This window comes from Etheostoma cragini, chromosome 6 (genome assembly GCF_013103735.1).
Source record: "Etheostoma cragini isolate CJK2018 chromosome 6, CSU_Ecrag_1.0, whole genome shotgun sequence".
Classification (NCBI taxonomy): domain Eukaryota; kingdom Metazoa; phylum Chordata; class Actinopteri; order Perciformes; family Percidae; genus Etheostoma; species Etheostoma cragini.
In genome coordinates, this window is record NC_048412.1 from 25,330,667 (window position 1) to 25,357,461 (window position 26,795).

Consider the following 26,795-nt stretch of genomic DNA (forward strand, 5'->3'; position numbering starts at 1 on the left):
GTGCAACGGAAATAGCTGGGGTGTCGAGTGGAAGTGATAAAGCTGTGATCCGAGTTACAAGCCTTTCCATCCGGAGTATGAAGCCCATATCTCAGTCTCTGCTGCTCTGAACCCCCTCTTACACCCTACCCACTTGTTAATTGGCTAGATGGGGGAGATTATAGTGCCCCTGGGAGACAGTTGCTAGGATATTGATGGCAGTGACCGGAGGGACACGACTCCGGTCATTTCTTGCCTCTCTGTGGTGTAAAGGTCTCATTATTTGCCATTCTGAAAGACACTGATGGATGTTTCTTTCATCCATCGCCAGCAGCTTTCTATTTGTCAAATTATTATTAAATATATTGTCAAAGAAGAACAGTAACAGCTGGATTTTTTTATTCACATCAAAATGAACATTTATCTGCATACAACCTTAGTTTGCTGAGCGTCATTACTTAAGTGTGAAAAATCAATACTTGATCCAATAAATAGTTTCATAGTATGTAGTGCAACAAGAACTATCTTATTCCCTTAACCCTTGTGTTGTCCTTTGGGGTAAATTTGACCCGTTTTTAACGTTTTTTACATCAGAAATATGGTTTTTAACCAAAATGCCCAAATATAACATGGATGCCTGGATGTCCGTTGTATGGAACCAGACTACGTTCTTTGCCTGTTACATTCCTTGAACTTGGGTGTTTTATTCAATTTTTTTCATTTGAAAACATGTTTTAAATAGTTTTAAAACCGTTTCCTGGCATAAACCCATCTGGGTCCACTCAACATCCTTTGATTGACTATTATCTGTCAAAATAATTCATAATTTCTGCCTTTTGAACTAAAAAGTTAGATAAAAGTTCATTTCAGTTGGGTGAAAAAAATGGCAAAAACGTTTAAAAAAGTGTCAAAAGCATAAAAACTACAAAACGACCACTGCTGACCTGAATGGACAAGGTCAGTGTTGAAGGGAAGACAACACAAGGGTTAACCCTTGTGTTGTCTTCACTTTGGGGACCCTCTTGTATCCCTTGGGTCTAATTGACCCGTGACTTATTTGGGGTTTTAAAAACAATTCTGAAATAATCTTTTACTTCATAATCAATTAACAAATATCGTCTTTATCTTAATTTCAAACAATTGAAATAACATATGTTTAGGTAATGCAATCAGTCTCTACTAGAACACAATTAAAAAAAGAAGTGTGAGAAATTTTTTGTCAAAAGGTTATAATTCATGTTAAAAATCCACTATGGAAAAAACATAAGTAGTCATATACAGAATAATTTTCTGAACTGAGTATGGAATACATGTTTATCACATAAAATAAGGTAAGGCCATTGATTTTCAGGTAGAAAAAATCTATACTTGTACCATTTTTCTTCTTGTAAAATTTGAAATGGGTCATTTTGACCTGAATACGATACAAGGGTTAAAGAGGAGATCTTCTTAAAAGCTCCATCAAGACATAATTTACTTGAGGTAACGGACTGACCAGAGGGCAAATCAATAACAGCAACTAACTGTTTGTACTTCAGCGGAAGCATAAATCTCTGTCCAACAACACGACGTGCCAATGTGGGGGTTTAGTGTGCATTCGGAGCTACTCAACTGCATGAGTGGAGGGGAAGCTGCCATCGCTCCCATATGGCAACCGCAGACATGTGCTTGGCACACACGATTACTGTAAACCAGGGCATAATGGATAAGCAAAGTAAACGTTCTTCTAGTGTCAATGTTCATTGTAAGAATGGAAAAAATAAACACTGCCAGTGTGTGAAAGGTCAACCAAACAATGAAGCACATACACTGGAGAGGAAACAATTAGAGGGCCAAAGGCCAAATGTTCATATTATATTTTAGAATTAAAGCTTGGCTTCAGGCATAATTTTTGGCCCCCCGTTTATTAAGGGATTTAAGTCATGCATTTTTATGATAAGTCATGTTTCATTATTTTATCTGTAGCTTTAATAGGTCCAGTATTATCTCATACCACAGACAGACTTGCTTTATTGTCTTTCGGGGATGCTGCATGACTTCTAAGTCACCAGTTCCTGAGATTTCTGGCTTTCAAAACTCACCTCCCAGCCTTTGCTCTGTTTTTGAGTTTCGGGTCACTTTCAAACTCTTTCTCCTACACACACTGTCAGCCGTTGAGTGCTGGAGGACTATGCCATGAACAAGCTTCCCTTCCTTACTCAAGCAAGTGGATCAACAGAGAGAAGTATATTTGCTCTTGTATTGTACATGGCAATACTTTATTTCTACTTACAACTTAAAACATGTAGATATATGTCAATTACATGCAGCCTCCTTTATATTGTATCAACGTTAAACACAAACTGGCCTCAAAGTATGGAACCCCAAAATGTTCAATATTAAATTAACAATAAAAGACCCCACTTGAGTTATTTCAATAATTTTCTTTTCCTTGTTATCATTCACTTAACAATTATTGATTCTATTCTTGTAATTTTAAACACCGAAAAATAAAATGTATACCAATATTAAAATCATAAAAGTTAAAAATAAATGTGTTATGGCAGATGTGTTGAAACACACAAGCACATCTTTCTTATCTAGGATTCTAAAAACACTGTGACACACTGCCATCTGCTCCCTTTAATATTCAGTCTTCTTCACATTGGAAAAAAATGTTTGTTTGGAGCCCAAACAGCAAGGGAAGGTACCCTCACACACACACACACACACACACACACACACACACACACACACACACAAAGAGAGGCACATAGAGTGGAAAAACGTGAGGCGCTCAGCAACACAAAAGCAGGAAGTGGCTTAAACGCCCTTTGTCTGATGGGGGCCTTAGGTAGTCCATAACAACGATGATTCATATATGGTATTTTTCCGGTGCAGCCGGATGTCCTTCATTTTGGGTCTGATGTCCCTCACCTTCAGCTTTCTTTGCGATGCCGTTCTGAACTCCGTTTGATTTCTGAGGACTATGGTTAACTGCTCCTCAGATCTCTGCAGGGTGAATCCAGACAGCTAGCTAGACTATCTGTCTCTTCTCTTGCACGGTCAACAACTTTTAAACGTACGCACGTTCCACCAAAACCTCCCTCCGCAGCACTGTGGAGATAGGTCTGGTAATGCAAGATCAGGCCTTAGGCAACTAAAACGCAATCCAGGTGAGAGGAACAGAACTGGACGTTGCGCTTCAGTTCATCCAGAACTTCTTTTTTTTGTAAACACCCACTGTATAAATTATAGGCTGGCTCCGGGAATTGCTATACCTGTACAGTGCATGCATATCATCATGTACCGCAGCTCTCTTCTGATCTTCCTGACTTACACCCTATCTTCTCCTGGCAGCAATAAAACAAGAAGTGACATCACAAGGAATATGAGCATGTATAAATGAGCCACCCACTGCTACAGTTTCCTCCATAAATTAACAGGCGGGAAAAGAACAAAGATTTTAAGGAACACGATAGTGAAATCCTTCCTGGTTTCTGCAGTGTGAGAGGATCCAATAGACGGCTCACAGTGAGCTGCAAGAAGAATATCACTGAGTGGAGCTGGTGAAACAGGAGGTCTAAGGTAAGGGGAAACATACACACACACACGAACACACACACACACACACACACACACACACACACAGAGCTATGATCACACCATGGGGTGTGAGCTGTTAACACTGCCACCCTCTATCTGAAGCTGCTGAGATAAATGAGCACACAACTTTCTGTTTCTACCCTTTGATTTCACCACTGCACAGCTCAAGGTAAACAAGAGAGGAGAGAGAGAGGAGATGGGGCCACTGAGCATTGTGAACACACACACAAACACACACACACACACACACACACACACACAAGGAGATGGGAACTTTGAGCAAATGCACTCTCTGTGATTTACACATGCATGCATCTACTTTCTCCTATGCACACACACTCACATACACAACAAACACACACTCCTTCAACATCTCCCAAAATACGAGTTGGTTTGTGGGAGTCTCTGATATTTTGCTCTCTGATTTCCTTACATGGATCCCAAATCTAGAGAAAACGATGAAAGAGAACACTTGAACCTGTTCTGTATTTGCAGCTTGACACACCATGATCATCAATAAAGACATAAATCTCCTTCAATCCTCCCTGTTTGTTGTCAGTCATCAGTTGGCGACAGCAGAGCGATCAAACCATTTTCTTCACAATCCGTGTAAGTGGAGACAACACAATCGTATCAAAAACATGTGAGATAATAGCTTCTCTGTAACTGTGCTTGAACAAGCCGCCAGCGGAGCCAATCAATTCTCTAACCTCAAACTGGAAAAGTCTGTGCTTTGACTCGTCTAACATAGCCACCTTTCCTGCTTCCTTGATACAGCCGTAACATCTGGATCGTAACACAGTGGTGGTTTAATCAGGGGCAAGCATCGGAACAGGAGGCGAGAGTGCTGAATCCATCAAATATGGATTAGAGTGGTAATCGCTTGAGAGTGGGACATGAGGGCAGAGGGGTGAGGGAGTACAGCCAGGTGGAAGAGCTGGTGTGATGAGAACCACAACAGGGTGAAAGGGACAGAGCGAGAGAGACAGAGAGAGAGAGAGAGAGTCAGCAGTGCCCTTAACATGCAGACACAGTTTTAGCATGTCGAGGGCTAAAACTGACTCCATCTGTTTAAGAGCAATTGGAAGGCAAAGGAGCGGGCAAATGTGAATTACTGCAGCGTCTGAGCGCTTATAGCAGCAGGAACAAGTGGGTGCTTGGGATTTGTTTGTTTATGTCTGTGTATCTGTAGCCCATGGAGGGCATTTGCTGTGACAAGACTGTGCAATCTGGGAATAAATGTGGGTTAATGATGCTGTGGACCAGATGTGTCTCTCACTCACATGTTGGACGCTACGCAGATGCTACTGGAAAGTGAGTGTCTACACCGTGGCTGCATATCTTCACACTGACTGCTAACTGTGTCATTTCTATATTTGATAATACAAGTGATTGAGTAATTTTTAGATGAGTTCAGTTGAAAATCATCAAGTGTGTATTTTACTGCATCTGATGAGGCAGCAGCACAAGGCAATGGTCTAATAAATAAAAACCTGAAAATAGATTTGCATTGAGTTACCAGAAATATTGTCGTGGGCATGTTGTTGCAGGTAGGGTGGGAAAATGAAAGTCCATCCAAAAAGGCTGATAACTTGAAATGGTTAGTTTATTGCTAGAAAATGAATCATTATTCAATCAGCTAGTGCCATATTCAGTTAATAGTTTCAGTCATTTGTCAAACTGAACATCTTTGAGTTTTGGACCTATTGGTTGAAGAAAATGCGTCATATATATAATTGTCATATTAATGATCTTTAGCTGCAGCCTTAGTTATAAAAATCAATTAATCAGACATCGCAACACTGCCAAGCTATCATAGCAGTAGCAGAATCCTTTTATCTTCCGTTATGACAATCTCGAGGTTAGCAGAAGAATTACACTACATTGCATGTATTGGATTAGCGAATGCTTTGCTGTAAGCGTTGCAGTTCATTGCAGCAAAAGTTGAGTCAGATTTAACAATTCAACCAACAGGTTTTCTTTTGCTTAGCTTAGACAAAAATCATCCTTCAGTTATACATGTATTTATAAGTCACAGTTGGGTAGTATGTTTGTGGAATCAAAAAGCACACTTTATTTCAAATTTAGCTTCTGGGTGTAAAAACCTTCTCTGACGAAATCCTCCATATCTGTAGTAGGTAAAAAAAGTAAAAACCAAATTTCATATGAAAGGGAGTGTCTGTCAGATTTGGGAAAGAGTGCCCTGGTTTGGCCACCACTGTGTAACGCTTCAAGCGGAGTCGTCAGCAGAGTTGTATTTTGTAGACGAGACCCTTGACAGAACAGTCTTCACTCCAAAGAGTCACTTTCAAAAGCACCCCAGTAGGTGGAGGATCAAAGCAGCTCAATAGCTGCTCTGGACCATCATCTTATACACAGTGTTCTTTGGGGAATCCATCACTGCTCTGCAACACTTCCCCCATTCTCAGCAATGACATTGAGCAAAGAAATTCAAAGGTTTGATTGAGCTGCATTGATATAGGATTTAGAGAGAACATAAAGTAAAGCCATTGTCTTATATAATATATACTTTCTTAGACAAGAGACAAAAAAACGGCATTTTGAACTTCTACCATTATATTCTTCAGCTTATGTTTCTTTCTTTACTCAGCTGAAAATAAAAATCGAGATTTCTATATCCTAGACCGAATTGAGAAATGATCTGACTTGACTGCTATAAAACAGTATCACCTCAAAGGCCTACATGGTGTCTTTGAAAGAAGTCTAATGGTGGCAGCTTAAAAGTCAGCCATGTCTTTTTTGACAAGCAGACTTAGACAGACATTTCAGGGTATAAAGGCAATATTGCAGATAAATTGAACCTGACGAATGAAAATAAATTTCAGATGAAATTGAAAATGGTTCTTCGCTATCGTTTTTAAAGTCATGTAAAAAACAAAACGCTGCTGGCAATATACTGTATGATCAGCGTTAATAAAGAGAGGAGCTCTGACTTGATCAATCATAGCATTTTGCAGCAGAGTACACCAAGGGAAGTCTTATTATTTCCCTCCCATGAGTATGCTGCTCCATCCTGAGAGGCTGCATTCATTTTCAACAGGGTCCCTGTTGTCTCTGCTGCTCTCTTCCTCTTCCACACCCATGTTATCATCTCTTTTTCCCTCTCTCATATTCCTTCCACTTGCCTTTACACACAACAATATCCCAGTGGGGTCGACGTATACGTGAGAGGCATCGGGTTTCTACTCTGACAAGAGAGTATTATAGCGTCAAGCACCACTAAATGTTAATACTGTCAATTTCCATGCTACAGACTAAAGGCTTTGATGATATCCCATTCTTCTTTTCAGAGATGATCATGCTGTTGAGAGGAACAGCACCAGGAGTGACTTGTTTAGTCTGAATCTTCCTCTCTCTGTTTGTCCTCGTCGTGCTCGTACATTTTCAGTTTCTCTGTTTCAGTTTCTCTTTCCCTGAACAGTGATTAGATGTGGTTTCCAGCAGTTATCAGGGGGAAAACTGCTATCCTGGAGAACAATGTGTAAAACCTGTTAAAATAAGTAATTAAGGTGAAGTGGTGGGAGTGGGAGTCAAGTGGGGAGAGGTGATGGTGGTGACTTTCTCGTTGCCTTATAACAGGAATTCACTTCAGTCTCTTCCCTTTCTTTTTTTCTTTTTTTGTTTGTATTGTCATTTTCTTTCTATTCTGTATTCTCTGTGTTGGTGCTCTTGAGCTTTGCCTCCCGCGTGTTTGTGCAGTCTGTCCTCTGTTCAGGTGTCTGCGATGCAGAGGAGATCTCGTGGCTCAGCTCTGTTTGGCAGCACATGGAAGTTGCTTGACGTCCTCCCGGATTCATGTTCACCATGTCTATTTATAATCTACAATATATATATACCTATGTCTGATACAGTAAAGATATATGTAATCCTAGTCTTTTAAACTGCATTTCTGTTAAAGCAAACTTCCATTCATACAGCATAATAACAATACACAATTTGAAGAAGATGAGGCTGCCCTTGTCAGTAACTTGGAGCACAGGAAGAGTGAAGTTAGAAAGTTTTCGATGGGGTCAAAGTGCAGCAGCAGATTACTGAGCCTGCAGTAACAGGAAATGGATATTTATTTAATTGGTAAGTGTGAACAATCTGTGAAAAAGGGAAACAATTATTCCCCCTTCTTTCTCCCACTGCTTCACTCAATTAAATTCATCTGTGGATCACACCAACACTGCCTCTCTCTCCCTCACTGTCTCTGTTCATCCACTCTTCATTTCCTCCTCAGCTGCACTCTCCCATCTCGTACCGTAAACAGCAAAGCGCCGCAGGCTCTTCAGGCTACGGTTTTACTCACATGGGACCCGACAGACAAGACAGGCCGTGAGCATGGACAAGCAGGTTTTAATGATATTAATCCTCTGTAAATTAACAGTGAACGAAGGGAAGATTTCATCAGAAATGAGTCCCTCTTAAATAGTGTTCAAGAGGCGTGGAGAGCTGACCCATTGCTGCCGGTGCTACTTACACAGCTCCCACACAGGCTCTTCCTACTGTGATTTAGAGATCTTTTTGGTGGGCTGCGGTCCTTTTTTTATGACGGTAAGTATAGTGAAAGATTCACAAAAAGCAGATGTGGAGGATCAATGGAAGGGTGGGTCCACGCACAAGCCACGTGCCCATGTATGAGAGCAGACATGCCAGTGTCTATTGTCTGCGGTCTGACTCGAGGGTTCACCGGCAGGCTACAACAGCAGGACTGACCTACATTTTATATACACACACACACACACACACACACACAAGCACACACACACACACACACACACACACACACACACACACACACACACACACACACCCACCAATGTTTCCGCCACAGTTTTAGTGTTGTCTGAGTGGAAAAGCCTCTAAAAGAGTACTTGGATGAAAATGGCCCACTAAAATTCCCAACTAGCGTAGAGTAGGAAAATGTGCTCAGGGATGTCTCTTCCAGGCAGAGTGACCAACTTTAACTGTAAATTGGGATACACACTTTCACACATGCACTAACTTAATGACATAGTGAAAACACTGCAATACAGACCAGAAACAGGAAGTTTACTCAAGTACTGAGATTAAATACCATTTTGAGGTACTACTATTTAACTTTTTTCAAATTTTGTACTATTTACTTCCACTAAATTTGAGGGGAACTATTGTGCCTTTATTCCACAAGATTTATCTGATAGTTTTCCTACAGCTGATATTAAAACACGAAAATCATATAATTGAGAAACAAAAATTGGTTTGGAAAGGATAGTGTGACATTCTGTATCCCATTTTGATAAAAAGGTTATTTGAAACAATATCTTCTACGTTGCATTGTTTTTTGTTCTACTGTTTTGTTGGGAGTTCTTGGTCATTTTTGTTTTTGGATTGTTGGTTGTTTTGCATTTAATTCCTAATTTCTTTGTGTAATTACTTACATGCTGAACTTAGTTTCTTTATTAAATTCCATGACCCTGACAACATGACGATTTGCCAACCCTAATCCCCCCAACTTTATAATGAAGTACGGTAGTTACAATACATTTAGTGGTACAATTACACGATCAAAGCATGGCTTGGCGGCTAGTGCATTAAAAACAAAAAGAATTTTGTACAATATTTTTTGTTAAAACATTTTAATGTAGGGCTATGGCTGATGTTACTCTATATTTTTCTTACCCTGTCTCAACCCCAAGTCCATTTGTTCCTTCTGATATAAACTTTCATTTAAAAATAAATACTGTTTTCGGAAAGTATTTACCGACTCTAAATGAACTACCATGGCCGTGTTCAATGAAAGAACAGTGACAGTGGTGCTCACCAATGTGTTTTTACTCATTTACGGATGACAATGGAGCTCAATGACACAAAAAAATAAAAACCATCAGACTTGCCCATACAGCCAATAAAAAGTTGTTATTTTTTCCCCTGTTGCTTTGACTTAAAGGGTAATTTTAGGAGTTTTTCAACCTGGACCCTATTTTCCTATGTTTTTGTGTGGAGGTGACTGATGGGAACAACAATCTTTGGAATTGGTTCCGTACTAAGCTAGAGCGCTGCAATGTAATCATATGGGGCAAATGTGCATTGTTAATTTTGTCCATTACAAGTGCTGTTTTTGTCCCCTGGGTGTCTGACAACATTAAGCAAAGGATCCCTACAGAAATAGGCTTTTTTTTAAACATCTTTAAGGCCTTTTTGTTTAACTTGAAACAACTGTGAGATTGCTAGCACTAAACCCACCAGACTAAATTACAATGGTTTTAGTGTGCATAGAGGGTTAGGGTTAGGGTTTTTGTGTTTATTGTAATGACAACTTGAGTTGTGATTGTTGAAAAAGTGGGAAGACAAACAAACGGCTTTTCATGGTTTTGGTTTCTGTCTACATTGAAAAAAGTGTATTTTACTAAAATGACTGTATATTTACATGGAGTCTTGATGTTTTTATGTTTAAAAAAGGATCTTACTCTTTAACAAAACAGTCAACCTCTTTAGAAATCCTTACCATAATCATGTCAGATACTAATAATCTGAGCTTGTCAATGGCAAAAAAAGCACTTTGTGTGAACGTAAATTGACGGTGCACAATTGCCCAATAACTTAAATTGTAGCTTGTTTTGCTGACTGCTGTTAGCGGCGATCTTGCTTAATACTGGACCAATGTCAAAGATTGTTCCCACCCGTCACTTAAGACCCGAAAAAATGGAAAAATATGGTCCAGGTTGAAAAAAAATGAAGTTACACTTTAAGTAGAAGATATGAGTTATACCATGTAACCCTATTTCTGTTCTGTTCTGTAATCAACAGACTACTGAACTACCACAAAATTAAAACCACATGACATTTCATCATATCCCCACCAGAATATCAAGCCAAAAAAAAGGTACAGTCACAGGTAGCTAGGCAGAGGCTTTGACATACACAGTCATCACATTTCTGTTGCCATGACTACAGCTGTCAGCATCACACAGATGGGGATGCAAGGTTGAGGTGTGGGGGTGGAGAGGGCAGCTCGAGCCTTGACTGACGGCTGTGACAGCTATATAATCCTGTTGGTCGTGCTTTCAGAGAAACACACACAAACACACACACACACACACACACAGCGAGGCAGGTGTGCCGGCGGAAGGCTGGCTGTGTCGACCTGTTAGCCGACAGCTGACGAGAACTTCTAATGACCCACTGTACCAGAGAGCTGTGGGTCATCGTGTGTACAGAGGGATGTGGGCTGTGTTTTTTGTTTATTCTTGTTTCACTCGCTGCCGAGGAGCACGACAGAAGTCTGATAAATGTATAATGTATTGTCAAATAAATATTGGGCGAACCGCTGCTCACTGAATCCCAACTGGCCAAGTGATGGAGAATGAAGATAATACATCAGGGACATCAAATATAAAGTCTAACAATCCCACAGGGAATGTTTAGCCTACTACTCTTTATTGCTCAGCTTTGTGTGCCTCCTCTCTGCAGGTTAATGAAAAAATAACGGCAATGCATTTGTCTCGTCACTTTAACAACGGATCCAAATTAAAGGATTATCGGAGCGACGTTGACCCCTGTTGTGGGTAGACGTTGCTGATAGTCAAGCAAATGAAAAACAGGCTGAGTCGGAGATGTGGTTGAAAAAAGATTGGATTTTTTTAATATTACAAATTAAGGCACTTAGCAAAAAGAACTATCAACAAAATCAAAATTAAAGAAAAATTAAATACTTTTACAAAGAAATTTCAAAAGGAAATTAACATGAGAGTCAAAATAAATGAACAGCTGTAAATTGGTTGACTTTTTCTTTCTAGTCACTAGAGCTTTCTAAAGACTTATGTCCTACCTGATAGCTCCCCAAACATCTGAAACATACCGCTATATAGCGCTGAAGCGCCCTTCTGGAATTGGAATATACCAATACTAAATACACTACAGGGGTGGCTCAGGCGAGTAGTCAATTCAAAGCTCAAAACAGCCAAAATTTGCAAATTTAGTGAACTAGAAATATGAAGAATAATATAGATATAATTAACACAAATGTTTCAACAGACCACAAGATATCTTGAGGGTTACAATAAATATTATTTAAAATTCGGGTAGCAGCCACTGCCGGTAAACCCCCTAGACTATCCTATTCAACCTCTGTCACACTTTTAAACTAAATAAACAAACATGTACTTAACAAAGATCTGAATGTTGTGTGGTTATTATAATCAGTAATGTTTATGAAGTATGGTTTTAAACAGAATGATGGACTGATGAAAGTCACTGTAGCATGTAAATCACCGTAGTATAAGATTTTAAAGTGTGCGCACGAAAGCTACAGGATTTCTTTGGGGAATTTGATGAATGGCTACATTACCAGATGATTTCAAACAGTGATGATATAGACATGTTAAACAAACATATGTAGGCAACCTTTAGACTGTCTTTGAGAGCTAAAATAGACAGCGCATCTCTGCCGTGACGGACTCAACACGCCCCGTCACAACCTGAATGAAATGCATACTAGCATGCAATGTTATTCAAACAAAGGGGGCATATACTACAGCTGCTATTCTCCACCAATACAGCAGCCACACAGAGAGACAACCATTAAAGAGACAGTGTTACCTATTTATCAACTCACAGTAGCCTCTGTATGTCAGTAAAAATTGTAGTTGCTTGACATCTTGTGTGTTCATTCAAGGGTGGGACCCTTGCATTTTGTCAACTATAAAAACTGTTGCTCTGAAAGAACCATATTCTCTGAGGACTGCTGAAACTCATTCTGGGAAACAGAAAATCACTAACTGAGGTTGAAAAAGCAGGTTGAAAGGAAACAGGCAACCCAGAAAAAGTAAATTACAACACTCAATCACAAAAAAATAAAAATAAAATACAACCTCCACAGATTGATGATACCTAACAGTGTGAGATCATTGAAGGTTGAGTTTTTCATTTAAAAGCAAGCAAGTCTGGAACGCACAGGGGCATGCCCTCCAAGAACTTCTGGGTAGCTGTAATTCCACAAAACTGAGAGCATGCGAGAAAAATGGGTGAAAACCTGTTGCAAACTGGCAATTTTTCACTGCTTCCAGGAGAAAGCGACCCTATTCTTTGCCTTCCTCTGTGTGACCACTGGGTTTTTAGTGAGGGCCCTTTCAGAAAAATGAGCTGGGAGAACGTAAACGTGGAGGTGAAGGATGACATTTTCTGAAGCTTTGTCTTGCAATTAGTTCAAGAGCTCCGGGTGCTTTCAATTACTTCAGGACATTTTTTCCTGCTGTGGAATTTCCATTTTTGTTTTGTCCAGCTGCACACAGGTAAAAAAAACTAACAAAGAGTCTCCTTAAATTATTAGTGTCGCTCCCATTCTTCCCCAAGATCAAAGTGCCTAAAAACAAGTTTTATAAAGACTCTGCTGAAAGCCACTGTCACTGGCTGGTATATTTCAGATAAACATGAACTTTAATTATGAGAAGTGAGCAAGTGGATTATGGTTTGAATAAAAGTGGTACATTCTCCTGAGCAAATGTTGAAATTAACAAATGCAACGGTGGCATGCAACCTCCTATGAGACATACTGTATGTGCCTGCAGTAAAACAAGGGTCAAAGGAAACATGAGCCACATTTTATGACATAGGTCTCCTGTGACATGCAATGATGTCATTTTTACTATGATCGGTTGGCTTCTAGCCATAGGTCATGTGTGATGTATAGAAAGAGCAGTAGCAGAATTAATGCTTAGTGACATATGTTATATACAAGATGAGAAATTGCTAAAAGAAAACCCTGCAAAATAAAGCAAACTAATAGAAGCTTGGAGGCAGACATGGAGACAAAACAGCTCACATGCTAAAATCAAAGGAAATGATAAAAACAATACGGTGCAGTTGAATATTTTAATCCTTGGATATTTTAATCCAGAATAAATGGAGCTGCATTCCAGGGTGTCTAGAGGATGAAGAAGGGCACAGTGAGAACAGCCAGTGGCAGTGAGGAGAGAGGTCACACGTGCCATGATGAATTACAGTAGCCGGGGTTGTCTTGGCTGCTTGTTCATTAACGAGTCGTCTTAGGGGAGTGTGCGGCGACAACAAAAGGACACATCAATGGGACATCAATTATCTCCAGCTCTTTACAGTGTATCTGCAATGCGCTACTTGTTTTGGATCAAATTTTGTGCTCTCATAATTGAGTACAGCTCGCCTAATCTCTAAATGACAAAAGCTAATTTGCATATTTCATCGTTGCACTCTGTTGTGATCACAACACTTAGAGGACGGGAAAACCACTTACACATATAACAAGCATTTTTAGAGAGTGTTTTAGTTTGGACATGACTTGATTATTAAACGTTACCTCACAAACATATGAAAGACTTATTTTAACTCTTAATCAAGCACTTTGTTGGTCATGTTGACGAGATTACACGACTCATATGGTCCAAAACAAACAGTACAATGTAATATTAGACTGCATATCTCTCTACAAATATGTTTGAATTCCCATGGGTAAGCTATACATAGAATACTGTATCTAGTTGTACATAAAGCTGTCAGACTTGATGCATAAATTCTTCCCGCACATTGTCAACCCACCAATTTGACCATGACTCGTGGTTGCACAGACAACTGCCCAGCTATACACTATAGTACATATACTACAATACTTTATTAGGCCCACTTACGGGGAGCAGAACAAAGTTGTGAACACAACAGATATTACACATCCATAAGGTGCGGAGCAACATGATCACTACCTTGCAAACGCAAGTCCCATATTCACTTTCCTTTTTGCTCTGTTTTTAGTTTCTGCAACCTCCTGAAGGAAATACTTGGCTCTTTTGCTGCCAAATGGTCCATATGTTTACCATCTAGTCCGTAACCGTCTGCTGTTTAATTAATGCTGAACAGATAGTTTTTTAGAGCTTTTTCACCAAAAATAAAGCTGTCAGAGTGGTAAGAGTGAACCAAAACAGAAACGTTTCAGTCAGAAAGCTGAACTCACTCAAGTTCCGTAAAGCCCAGAGGAGCGGCAGATTCAGATGAGAATTCTCTGGAAATTCATCACTAGGAGAGACACCTCTCACATTGTCATTCCATACATTTAATTATAAAAAAACTGATATATGCCTTTTTAAGAAATTGATTGTACTTTAAAAGGTGCAAAATATGTAGACCATTCTTTTCTTACAGACTCAAATTAAAATGCTTTGAGTAAAATTATGATATTATGAAATACTGAAATCAAATTGCACCATCATACATGACACAGACATTAAACCTTTTATGTCTGTGTCATTAATATTACAATATATAGCTCTTCGAAGTTTGTGACATTGCAAAGGGAATTTATGATGACAGCAAAGACAGGAAAGGAAATAAATAATCGATTGATTAGAAGAAAAGTTGTTGGTCAAATATAACTTTCTAGTTGTCAAAAAAGTGCAAAAAAAGTGCTTTTATTAGAGACCAGAACACACTTCCGCAGTATGACATGAGATAAGAAAGGAGAGGAAAGACAATCTGTCACAAGCTAGCACTGAGCTAGATATAACTGGAGGTGTGACCACTAAAGAATTCTTTTCCCTCACTGAAACTGCTAAAACACGTAAAAAGCTGCCTGGTTGTTGACATTGTGTTAAAGAGAAACGATAATTTTCTCTCTATGGATTACAAGTGTGTGTGTGTGTGTGTGTGTGTGTGTGTGTGTGTGTGTGTGTGTGTGTGTGTGTGTGTGTGTGTGTGTGTGTGTGTGTGTGTGTGTGTATGTGTGCGTGTGTGTGTGTGTGTGCGTTTGCTAGAGAGTGTGTGAAGTGACACCCCTGAGTGCAGGCCCACGCCACACACCCACATCACAGTGGGCAGTGTGAGAGGAAAAAAGCTGATGGACCAGATGAATAGGCGTTGGAATCAATGGATGGATGAAGAGTTGGATGGTGTTCAAGATTGTAGTTTTAGTTATGCAACCATTTAAAAGCGGCAGAAAAAACCTTATTGGTGAAGCATTAAAGGACACAAGAAAACCACAATCTTCTGGAATGTAAGTTAACTACCTGCCAAACCTAAAAACTGTGGTACCGTACATTACAATGGACTGGGAACTACTTGATACATGTAGTTTAAAATGGGTTGCAAGTCACGTTCATAACACACCTTACATCATAATACATAACCTTTTGGCATTGAAAATGTCAACTTGACCTGAATAGTGTGCTGAGAAAAGGGAATGTCACCTGTCTTCGCTTTAAAGGAAACTGGCAGAGCATTGTGTGCAGGAGTGAGCGAGCGAGTATAAAAGCAGTTTTTAAACACAAAATGAAAATTGAAAAATGTATTCACAGCATATATGCCTATAGCCTATGTGATTATGTGAACACCATAGTGTGGAGTTCTTTGTTTACTGCAAATCATGACAATAATTTCATTATGTGTATATACCATGTGCTGTTGAACATTATATTATTACAGTAAAACATGTATTCAGTTTACTCTACAGTATTTCCTCTCTAAACCACATCATCGATTACTCTGCCCTATGAACGAATATACCACCAGTTTCTCCTCCATACCAGTTAGGACTGCCCGATTATGGAGAGAATCATAACAACGATTATTTTGGTCAATATTGAAATCACGATTATTTTACATGATTACTCATTTGCTTTTTGAAAGACGTTGTAATTATTAAATTTAAAAAACAACAACAGTGCAACAGTTAAACAAATAAAAAGTGAAAACACCTTGAACTATGAAATTTCCCTCTAATACTTTTCCAGTTTGATCTTTTTTTCTCTCCATTCAGAACACAGGACAAGATAATAGTTGACTTGCAAAGCGTAATGTGCAAAATAATAGTTTTTCTCGATTACTATGTTTTTTGGGATTGTAAGAAGCCGAAATCGTAATCACGATTATAAACTGATTAATGGCACAGCTCTAATACCAGCTAGCTGCTTCCTCGGTGGTCTGTGCATGGGATTTCAAACAGCAACCACAGGTGCCGCAAATTTAACGAAGACCAAATGGTCTGAAATGTCGTAAAGACATTTTAACAATTTTTATAGTAACTGCTGACAACCTGCCAACTGCAATAATAACTCAGGGAAGAGAACAGTTATGTAACATGTCATAAGGAACGTTAGTTTAATTTGTACCATACCTTGTAACACTGCTTTCCTTCTTGAAGATGTATCCGTGTGAGCCAGCCTTAAACCCATCCTCCTGTCCTATGGAGTCTCTCACTTATAATCACGTCATCTAAGTGAATGGAGCGATTGTTAGAAAATGTATACATCCTTGTGTGTCTAATTTGGAACATTGTGAACTAAACCCTGCTTCGTGTCACTTTGCTGTCCGAGCTCGCCATTGCGTTTAGAACCAACTCAGACACGTCAAATCAGTAGATGATAGGATACGAAGCACAAAACAATCGTGATCGGAGTGTTTCACAGCAAAAATGATCAAGATGCCAAATCTTTTCTGGTTCCAGCTTCTCAAATGTGAATGTTACATCCTTAGAAATTAAATATATTTGGGTTTAACTTTCTAGACCAAGGGACTTCAATGTTTTTCAAGCCAAGGACCCCTTAACTGATAGCGAGACGGACCAGGGACCCCCTACTACATAAATTGTACGGATCAGGGACCCCCTACTACATGTATTATATAAAATTAAGTTGCATAATTAACTGGACCTACAATAACATGTAGGGTGGCCTAAAGCCTTGTATACACCTTATAAACCTTTTTAGTGTAAAAAATAATGATTGCCATGATTTTATAAATCCACAATAATCCTTGGGATGAATTGTAACTAAATTACCTATAGGTCATTCATGTTTCTTTTCACAAATATGATGATTTATATTTGATAAGAATATGTTGGATTAATGTTAAGATTAGGGTTAATCAAAAAACTGACTGGTATTCTCTGTAGGTAAATAAATGTCTGGGTGGGATGTGACCATCAAAACATACACACACACACAAACACACACAAACATACAAACACACACACACAAACACACACACACACACACGTCTGCTGTAGGCATGGGGAGGTAGTGAGCCTGATCAACCTACTGGGATAGTCGTATACGGTCAGCCCTGCCCTGCCTGGGGCCATCTGCTGCCCTCCCTCTAATCCAGGGGCTTGTCACTGGTGATTAGCCAGCCACTCTATCTCTCTCTCTCCCTCTCCCTTTGCCATTATATGCAGTAGTTCTGGTTTATTATGTTGATACTGGTGTTAAAGCACGGCATGGTGTGCTCTTTCAGTCTAAATGCCTACAAATCCTCTATGCTTCCTCCCACTATCTTTGTCTCTCTCCCTCTCTCCTTCATTCTGTATCTTAGACCTATTATGCTGCTGTTAGGGCTTGAATGAAGAAGTGTGCGCTCTCTTTTCTATGCATTTTTAAGTCCACAATTTAATCACCTTTTACAATTCTTGCCTTTAATATGGCAAATTATTTCTTGGCACAAAAAGACTTGAAATAGGAAAAGATTTCAGCAGCAGTTTCAAGGATAAAGCACCAAGTGTATAACAACCTGAATAAAGATGAGGTCAATAGCATCAATTAAAGGTAGAATTGAAGGACTTACCACCAACTTGACTTTTAATATCTGTTTCAAATCTTTCTCTCTCCAACTGTGAGTAATAAGTACCGCCTGCTAGTATAAAGGCTAGCTCTTCATAGAGCACTGGGTAACAGATATAGTAATTAGTTAAAAAATAACAACTATGATATCTTGCACTGTCAATGTCTTGTGTTTACAAGGACAAATCAGTATTTAGTTTTCTGTCTCTAAAAACTCAGCATTCTAAAGGTTTGGTTGGTTGATACCTGCTAGCTTAGGTTAGCATTATCATTGGCATATGGGAGAAGTTAGCCTTCAGGGCTTTCTTTAAGAAAAGGTATATTTTAACCCAACCCAGGACCTTTTCTAAACCTTACCAAGTGGTTAAGTTACGGCGTGGAGTCCCACCACGCCGTCTGTCTCTTACACACAGACATCGATTCAGCTCTGTTACGGATCTGTGACTAACTCTGCTGCTGGCTTAAAAGCGCAACACTCCCCCGTTCTATCTTTGTAACTTTTATACAGACGGTCAGGCAGATTAAAGGCGCAACAGTCCCGCCTTGGACCAGCTGTGTGAAACATGTACAAGTCAGGACTTGAGGTCAGGGGTCAAAGTTATTCCAAAACCAACACCATCAAATCAGGGATTGGCAAATACAGTGAGAGACAATTACCTAAAGCCACAGCCCTCCTGTTGCTGGTACTTAGGGCACTCTGAGGAATTACTGCACCATTTCTACTCGACAAACTAAGAACACATCCAAAAAACAAGCAGAAAATCATTCGTAAATGGGGTCAAAACCGCAGCAGCACAACATAACTTCCAATAACAAAAGCATCGGGCTTATATAATATTCAAACCAGCAGCAGCTCAATATTTGAATGTAATGTCCTCATGATTTCAGCAAGATTTAATGGTTTTAATATATGATTCCACCAGCACACAATAGATTATATCAGTCTGTGTTTACAGTTTTATCACATGAATGAATGAATTAATCTTCTTGCACAGCAATGACTGCTCCCCATAACATGTATTTCTACATCAGTTTAGCTACAAGCAACAACATCAAAACTACCATTAAACAAAACAAAGCTTTATGATCAAAAACGACTGTAAAATATGCTCATGTCCACAGCTGAGCAAACACAATTGATGGCCAGTGGGAGATATGAAGGATTAACGACAGGGATGCTGGATTGACAGGAGAATATTTACCCCTGAGCTTTCTCCATCTCTAGGGCTTTATTAGAGAGCCATCGGCGGAGGCAGCACAGCCTCTGAATGTTACTGCTTTCGTCAATGACGCCGCGATTCATCTCAGCCCACCGAAGCCGCCTCGTTACCTCTCACTGCAGTAAAGGGCCTGTTTTGAATACCAGGCCCTGACCACAAAAGTGCCGGGTTACCTCAATATGGGCACATGTTTTGTTTGTGTGTCAGCTTGTGGCCGAGCACAGATTGGAATTCTTGTTTGTGAAGAAACACCACAGGGATGTGACTGCTGTGAAACAGAAAAACACATGCTCTCCATTTAAGAAGTTTTGCCAGTTGGTAAAACGGGGAATTGAGAAAGTAAATGTTTTCCTGGTCGAGTTATGAGGGATGACTGAGATCATTCTGAAGGGGACATGAATGAAAACAGCAACTAGCCTCAAAGAGCCCGGAGAAATGCACCTGACATTTCATCAACCAAAGTAGATTAGTAGCAATGTAGTTTTTACAGTGTTGAGGTGTAAGGACGACTCAATATGAACTGAGATGCTGCCAAGTTTACTGTTAGTAAAGAGTACTTTATTACCATATACTGATTTTTTATAGGAGCACGTGTCACTTTGATATACAAGGTCAAGGCTGATAATCAGGGAAAAAAAACACCCCCACATAACATCAATTTATCACTGATCTGCTTACTCACGTCATGGCCATCCACAGAGTACACTGGTATTGTAGCTGAATGACACAGTGCCCCATCTAAAATATTTTATGATCCATTTGAATATGGTGGAATAGGGCGGCAGGAATCCTCTTATGTCACTATAAATAAAGTTTTTGGGATGAATTGTAATCTCTAATCCTGCCATCCCTCCTGTATTAGTAATAGCCAGGTTTTAGTGTAAGCTCAGCCATTTAGATTAAACAAACTCTGGCATCTCTTTGGCATCTTTCTCCCCTGGATGGATTGGCTATTTCAAAAATTGCAGCAGTCTGGAGTGGAGAGTAGTGGGGTAATATCTTTAAAGCCACCAAACAGATCAATCTGGGTCAAACGTGACGTGTTGTGTGCACATTTGCTGGGGTAACGTTGAACCACAGACCACTGGAGCTTGAACCACACTCGTTTTCCCGCTGAGACAAAAAACTAACTTTGAAAAATAGCTTCCTTCCTCTTTTAGACAGAACAATGCTGAAGCCACATGGTTACTGCTGTTGTTTCCAGAGAAAGACTCCACGGGCTGCTGAGTGCTCACTTTGCAATGGTTGTAGGGCCAGACACAAACAACAGACACAATTAGCCTCCATTTCCACTCCAACTGAACTAGAAATGAAAACAAAAACACAAGCATACTGAATTAAAGCAAACCCCATTGGCATCCTGTGTAATGAAAAATGAAAATCCCAAGGAATTGGTCTTAATTTATATGCATGGCCTACATTTGTTGCCTGTTGCTAAGGAATTTAAACAGTGGCTGGGCAATTACATACCAGACTCTTGTTTGCCATCAGGTGCTATGCTAATTAGGGTCATAGAGGGTCACGTTGTAATGCACTCGCAAAATGAGGCAGGAATCTCCAGGGGAAATACTCATTTGGGATGATGCCATTCATATTCCTGCTGATACCAAAGCTACAGCTTCTCAGTCGCACTTTTTACAATGACAAATTGTAAGTGAGAACATTTAGCTAAAGTCACTCCACAAGAATTTAGATAACACTAACTATCTCAGATTTCTCATGTGGCTCTAACAATAAAATAAAACAAAAGAAGCGACTTAATGCATAAATAGTCTGAGGTACCTGGAAGAGATCAACGCTGCACTTTTTCTTCGACTTATCTCAAGCCTCTACTTTTGAACAGTTCAGACACTACAGCTCAGTTTGGCTGAAGGCGTTTCGCTACATTATTGAATTGGCTAGCTGTATTGAACTTGTGAACCCGTCACATTTGTTCTCCCTCAATTTCCTGGACGGCCTCTTCACTGGGTCCGCAATAATAGCAGGTGATTGTAGCAGAGCCACTAACAATCCTCAGTGAGGGTGACATCCTTCACTGCTAGTGCCTCTCTGAAAGGTGACATCAGCGGGGCTTGGTGACACAGCATCGCGTTCATAGCGCTGAAAGCTGCAGTGCTCTTATAAATGTATGAAACTGAGTAGGGCTAAAACTGTATTATCTCTGCAAAGTGACAGGTCATTAGAATTGTGGGGCTGACAAATGTACAGAATATACATGCACAAGTTGACTTACATCCATACAGACACACACTCTGGATTCACAATGTGAATGTGGTGATTAAATGTGCAAAAAACAACGACAAAACATCCACTGAGAATATTTCTTTAACGTCCTTACGAGTCTTTAAAGGCCTTACGAGCCTTAACGAGTTTTAAATTCAAAAATCTCACTCCCCGACACAGTCTACCAACAGTGCAATTGTTCAAGTTTGTGATTCAAGATTTAGTAACCATCCAGAAAGCAACTTCATAAAAGTTAAATGTAAAATGTGGTAAAATGCCACTGCTTTGTGTGTAGAGCATGTAACAGGTGGCCAATCAGACGTCTGCGACTCAGTCACTGGTTTGCTTTTATCTGTGTTAACTGTGTAAGGTCTCTCAAAAGGTTTCAAAATGTTACTGTGGTGGCTGAAATGTAATAATTAATTAATTTTCTTTCAAACAAAAATGTGAAAGATAATAAACACACAAACACACACACACAGTAGATAAAGTACATTGGAGCAATTAGTAGGACAGCCTGTGCATGACTAAGGTGACTAACAGGCCTATGACGAAGGAACGTGTGCTGAGAAGTGTGACGTGACCTGATGTGTTGAGACGTTAGGTAAAATGGGAGTTGCTTGATCTGTGGCCAGAGACGACTCCTGCGTAATCTGAATGATAGATAATCTGGATCACAGGAGAGATTACGGGGCCCACATTCAGGGAGGGTGGGAGTCGATAAACAGCGATCACATCGGGATGTCAAACCAGAATGACAAATGATCTGGCACCCCTAGATGAAAGCCTTAACATATCAAAAAGACAATAACACAGTAGATTTTCATTGCCATGTTATAGTGTTGATGTATTTAAGAACACTGAACGATTAACCTCCATCAGTATGAAACTGCACAAGGAACACTTACAGTCAGGCATACAAAGAACGCAAAGGTAACAAGATGTTACAGCATGTGTTTGCACCATCACCCACTCTGCCACCTGTAATTGCCTTGTCCTCAGGCACACGTGAGGTCTTGACAGCTCAAACCTGGCGAACTTGTCACTCCAACAACAGAGTGTAATGAAGCAGGCACACAGAAGCACGGTACACCTGCTGTGTGTGTAGATGTGAGTGTGAGTGTGTGTGCCTCTGCATGTGTGGCACTTTGCAGTTCTCTATTATACCTGAACATGCAGGATGCAGCAAAATGTGTTAGATCTATTGTCATCCTGGTGTGGTCACGTAGGCTTCCTCACTACAGGCAACGGATAAGGCAGCGGTAGAATTTCAACATATTTAACTGTTGCACTGAATGGGAAAAGCTGTAGATCTTAAAACAGAAATGCAAAATATAGTATGAGTGCCAGACCGGGAAAGAGAGCAATAGAGATGCAGAGAAAGAGGTACAAAGGGAGTGCACAGTTGAGAGGTAGCGACAAGAAGAAAAATGGTGTGAAAATAGCATCTGAGAGGGAGACAGACTCGCTGCAATCTCTCAAAGGCACCAGAAAAACTGTGGCAAGCCATTATCACCATCATCATCACCACCGGCATCCTCATGGTGGTTATAATCGTTTTCTTTTTTTCCTTCACTTATCCTCACTGCCACCTTCAGAAATATCACTTGCAGGGTCTGGCGGAGCCTGTTGTCTCTATCTGCCTCATTTCAATAGAATTCTCGGAGCCAAAAAAAAAAAGCACTGAACTGTCTCACCTTCCCAAACAGATACATCATATTTTCACAGAAGGCAATAAAAGCAACGCAGGCCCAATTCCCCACAGTTTTGAAGACAGGAGCTGTATTTCAGCTAGACTCATCAATATGCAAAACATCAGAGCATTGCTTGCCACAAGAATATTCCCTTCACTGCACACTCTGCAAATGTGCACAAACATCACATGTTGTGTTTTATTTAAAAAAAGGCTTCGATCAGAACTAAAAAGTATGCAAATCTTGTGCAAACATAATCACACTTTGATGAAAAGCACTGCGATTCAAAGCCCTAAATTGCCCTATGTGATTTTAATACTCTGCAAGCAATTGTCAAACCAAAGAGGCCCAGAAAAAAAAAGACTCCAGGGCTGAAATCAATGAGCTACCTTTTATTTGGGATGAAGTGAACAAACTCCAAGCACTGGATTACATTTCAAAGCTCAGAGCCCAGAGCTTTCCCGTTGAGAAGCATGTATAGTGTGGGAGAAAGGTGCTGTAGCGTGGGAGAGAGGTGTAATCACTATGACCTACAGTAGGGTAGATGTAGGTTAAGTTAGTCCCTTTCTCCGTCTGCAGTCCTCACTCTGCCTTTCTTTTTCTCAAGTCTGTTCCCTGGGCTGTCTTTCCTGGGTTGTTAAATCCCTGCTCCTTTAATCTCCTTACTCAGCTACATCCTCTTTAAAGATGCAGAACCACAGGAGAGACTTGGGATATGTCAACTCGGGACGGGTGCTGCGAGAGGCGGGGCAGGACAAGAGGAGGGGTTGAGTTAAGGATAGGGAGAGAAGTTATACTGATATTGAGAAAATATAGTTTTGGAAAAATGTTTGTGTAAGAAAAAGCATGCCTTAACCTCCTGATCTTTTCTGTCTCATTGAGGATTAAGTCAAGTAATTTCATTTATGCCTTGAACGACTTCCCAGTGTTTGAAAATAAAGGCTGCCGACTGTGTCCATTACAACTCATGATAATAATTACTACATCTGTATATTAGAGCCTTAAATTAGTACTCAGCATCTGTGCTTGGTAGTTGACTTCCCATGAATCTTAACAGTGATAATGTAATTCAATGGATCCCACTGTAACACTCAGTTGACTCCATATGACACCGTTTAACACAGCTACATTCAGTCCAGAACACAAACGTGCAAAGTTAAGAAATATAATCACCGCCCATAAAACGTCTACTACATGTATGAATTTCTCATTCAACGCTGATGTCGTGTCAGTACCATCAAAAACCATTCCACTCCACTCTGCTCCGCTCACCAAGCACTATTGTGCGGCAATGCCTATCAATCATCCGCATGCTGTAACACACAGCAGCAACATTTCAATAATGGTGCATCACCTGAGACTCAGGCAGATGAAAATAATCCATTAAAAAATGGATCACAGTTGTCCTGAGTGCCACATGCTATTCAGCATAAGGAGACAGCTCTACTGTAGATTTTCTGGGTCATCTTTCAAGTGTATCTTTTGAAGTTCAGCAGTGAGTCGTATAGCTCAAATAACACATTTATGAGACAACCAAAGAGTTTTATCTGGAAGCATTGTAGACAAGTTAATTAAGCCTTTAGAATAGGTCTGTTTCTGGACTAGATCCAACAACATTTTATTTCAGTGATAGAAAGGCTGCACGGATTTTAAAATGTTCCCTAAAATCAAAAAGTTATCACAACGTTCAGTGCACTTTTTCCAAAAATAATGAACTGAAAACACACATGATCAGATGTTCTGAGTGTGGGAGGTCACATAACATAGCAGCAGCAACAACAGCTCACGCTAATTCCCCACCTACCCACCATCATTAATGTGCCATATGTAAAACAAGGGATCAAATATAATCTATAATTAGTGGTTCAGCAGTACCTGTTTCCCAGAAGTAGACAGACTTCCCATCATCTGTCTGTGTGTGAGTCTCCCAGAAACCACAGAACAGCAGCAATGTCACCAAAAGGTACCAGCTTCCCTCTGTCCTTATTCGGAGGGTCCCTGCTGCACCCCTCCACCCTAGCCCCATGGTCCGCTACAGGATAAAAGTAAATCCACTCAGCTCAGGTCAGGGAAGGCAGCGTAGAAAAAAAAACAAAAAAAAAACACACTAGTCCAAAAGGCAACAAGAAGTGGAGTGTGCTTCAGCTTGAGAGAAAGAGGGTGTGAGTAAGTGTATGTGACTGTAAGCGAGGGGGAAAATAATGAGGTGTGTGTGTGGTGTGAGTTATCTGTCTTGCAGGAGTTAAGGTCCAGTACTTGGTCTTGTGAAGGGGAGAGAGAGTAGTTTTCTCCTTTTTAGTTTTGCTCCCAACTTGACAGGATGGTCCCAGAGGAAGGCTTTCAATTACGGGGACTAAGCTGCAGATGGATGGTTCAGTCTTCGTCCTCCATCGTATCCGCTTCCACGGGTGCCGTTGCTGCCTCTGTCCTCTGGCTGTGGAGCAGTGACAGTGGGCGAGTGTCTGCAGTGTTGTTCGCCTCCCTCCCTCTCGCTCTCTCTCGCTCGCTCACTCTCTCTCTCTCTTCCTCTCCTATTCGCTCACTAATTTGCTCTTCTCCCTGTGCCACCCTGCTTCTGCTCTCTATTTTCCTCTCCTCCCCTCATCTTTTTGTCTCTCTCTCTCTCTTGTCCCCTTATTATCACACTCTGCTTCTCTAACATGCACCTTCTCACTTTCTCTCCTTCTTTCTCCCCTTTCCTCTCCCGTTTTCCTTTCTCCTGCCTAGGGCATGGGGACGGATACTCCCCCTCTTTTTCCACCTCCCCACGTCTTCCACTTTCAGCGCTGGGAAGGCGACTGGAGACCAGCAGTGCTCACACTGGTCTCTGGAGCTCCTATAAGCACTGCTTCTAGGATCAGAGACAAGCAGGGCTTAATGCAGAGCGAGAGAAAGTGGAGGGGGGTTGATGGGGAAAGCAAGGAGGAGCAAAACACTAATGCAGAGAGGGAAAGAGCATGAGAAAGACATGAGGGGATGTTTATGCTTGTGAGAACGGGGTGTGAAAGGGAAATGATGGAGCAGAAGAATTGTATGAGGATGTGCAGTAATAGCTTAATACTTTCATATAAAAGATATATAAACAGTGTGCCATTACCTATCACAGATTACCCAAATTTATGAGCCTTGTACTTGTAGCAGGTACTGTATATTGACAGAAATGAATGGACATAATAAGACATAACGACATGTTAAGTGTACCTGTGTGTGTCTAGGCAGGAGCTTAGAGTGTTGAGCCTAACTTTAGGGTGAGATGTCCCTTATTTCTGCACCAATCTTTGACACACAGTAAGACATGAATTTTAAAAATATGTGGTGGGCACAATGTGAAGCATTTCTTATCATAGCGGTGAGAAAGGAGCGGTGCTACCCAGGTAAACACAAACAGACAGAGAGCGCCACCATTAGAAACTTTATCAAAAAACTAAATCAAGTAAAGATATCTTACTAAACCGTTTGACTGACATTTTTTTTTCTAGACCAAAAATGCTACAGAAGAGGTTATCATCCAGAAATTCAATAAAGTCTGATAAGGT

At 40.3% G+C, this 26,795-nt stretch overlaps 1 protein-coding gene across 8 annotated transcripts in view; it reads right to left on the reverse strand.

Moving 5' to 3' along the window:
• LOC117945826 (thrombospondin type-1 domain-containing protein 7A) overlaps positions 1–26,115 on the reverse strand; it is a 143,358-nt gene extending 117,243 nt beyond the window's left edge. For 5 of the 8 annotated variants that reach the window (XR_004656907.1, XR_004656906.1, XR_004656905.1 and 2 more), the window contains exon 1: positions 25,135–26,115. Coding sequence is in view for 3 of the 8 variants with exons in the window: in XM_034873533.1 (XP_034729424.1) it covers positions 25,135–25,285 (151 nt within the window). In the remaining 5 variants the exon portion in view is untranslated. The remainder of the gene's footprint in view (positions 1–25,134) is intronic. The other 3 variants (XR_004656909.1, XR_004656908.1, XM_034873534.1) reach the window with 1 other exon arrangement.
• Positions 26,116–26,795: the final 680 nt, after the last annotated feature.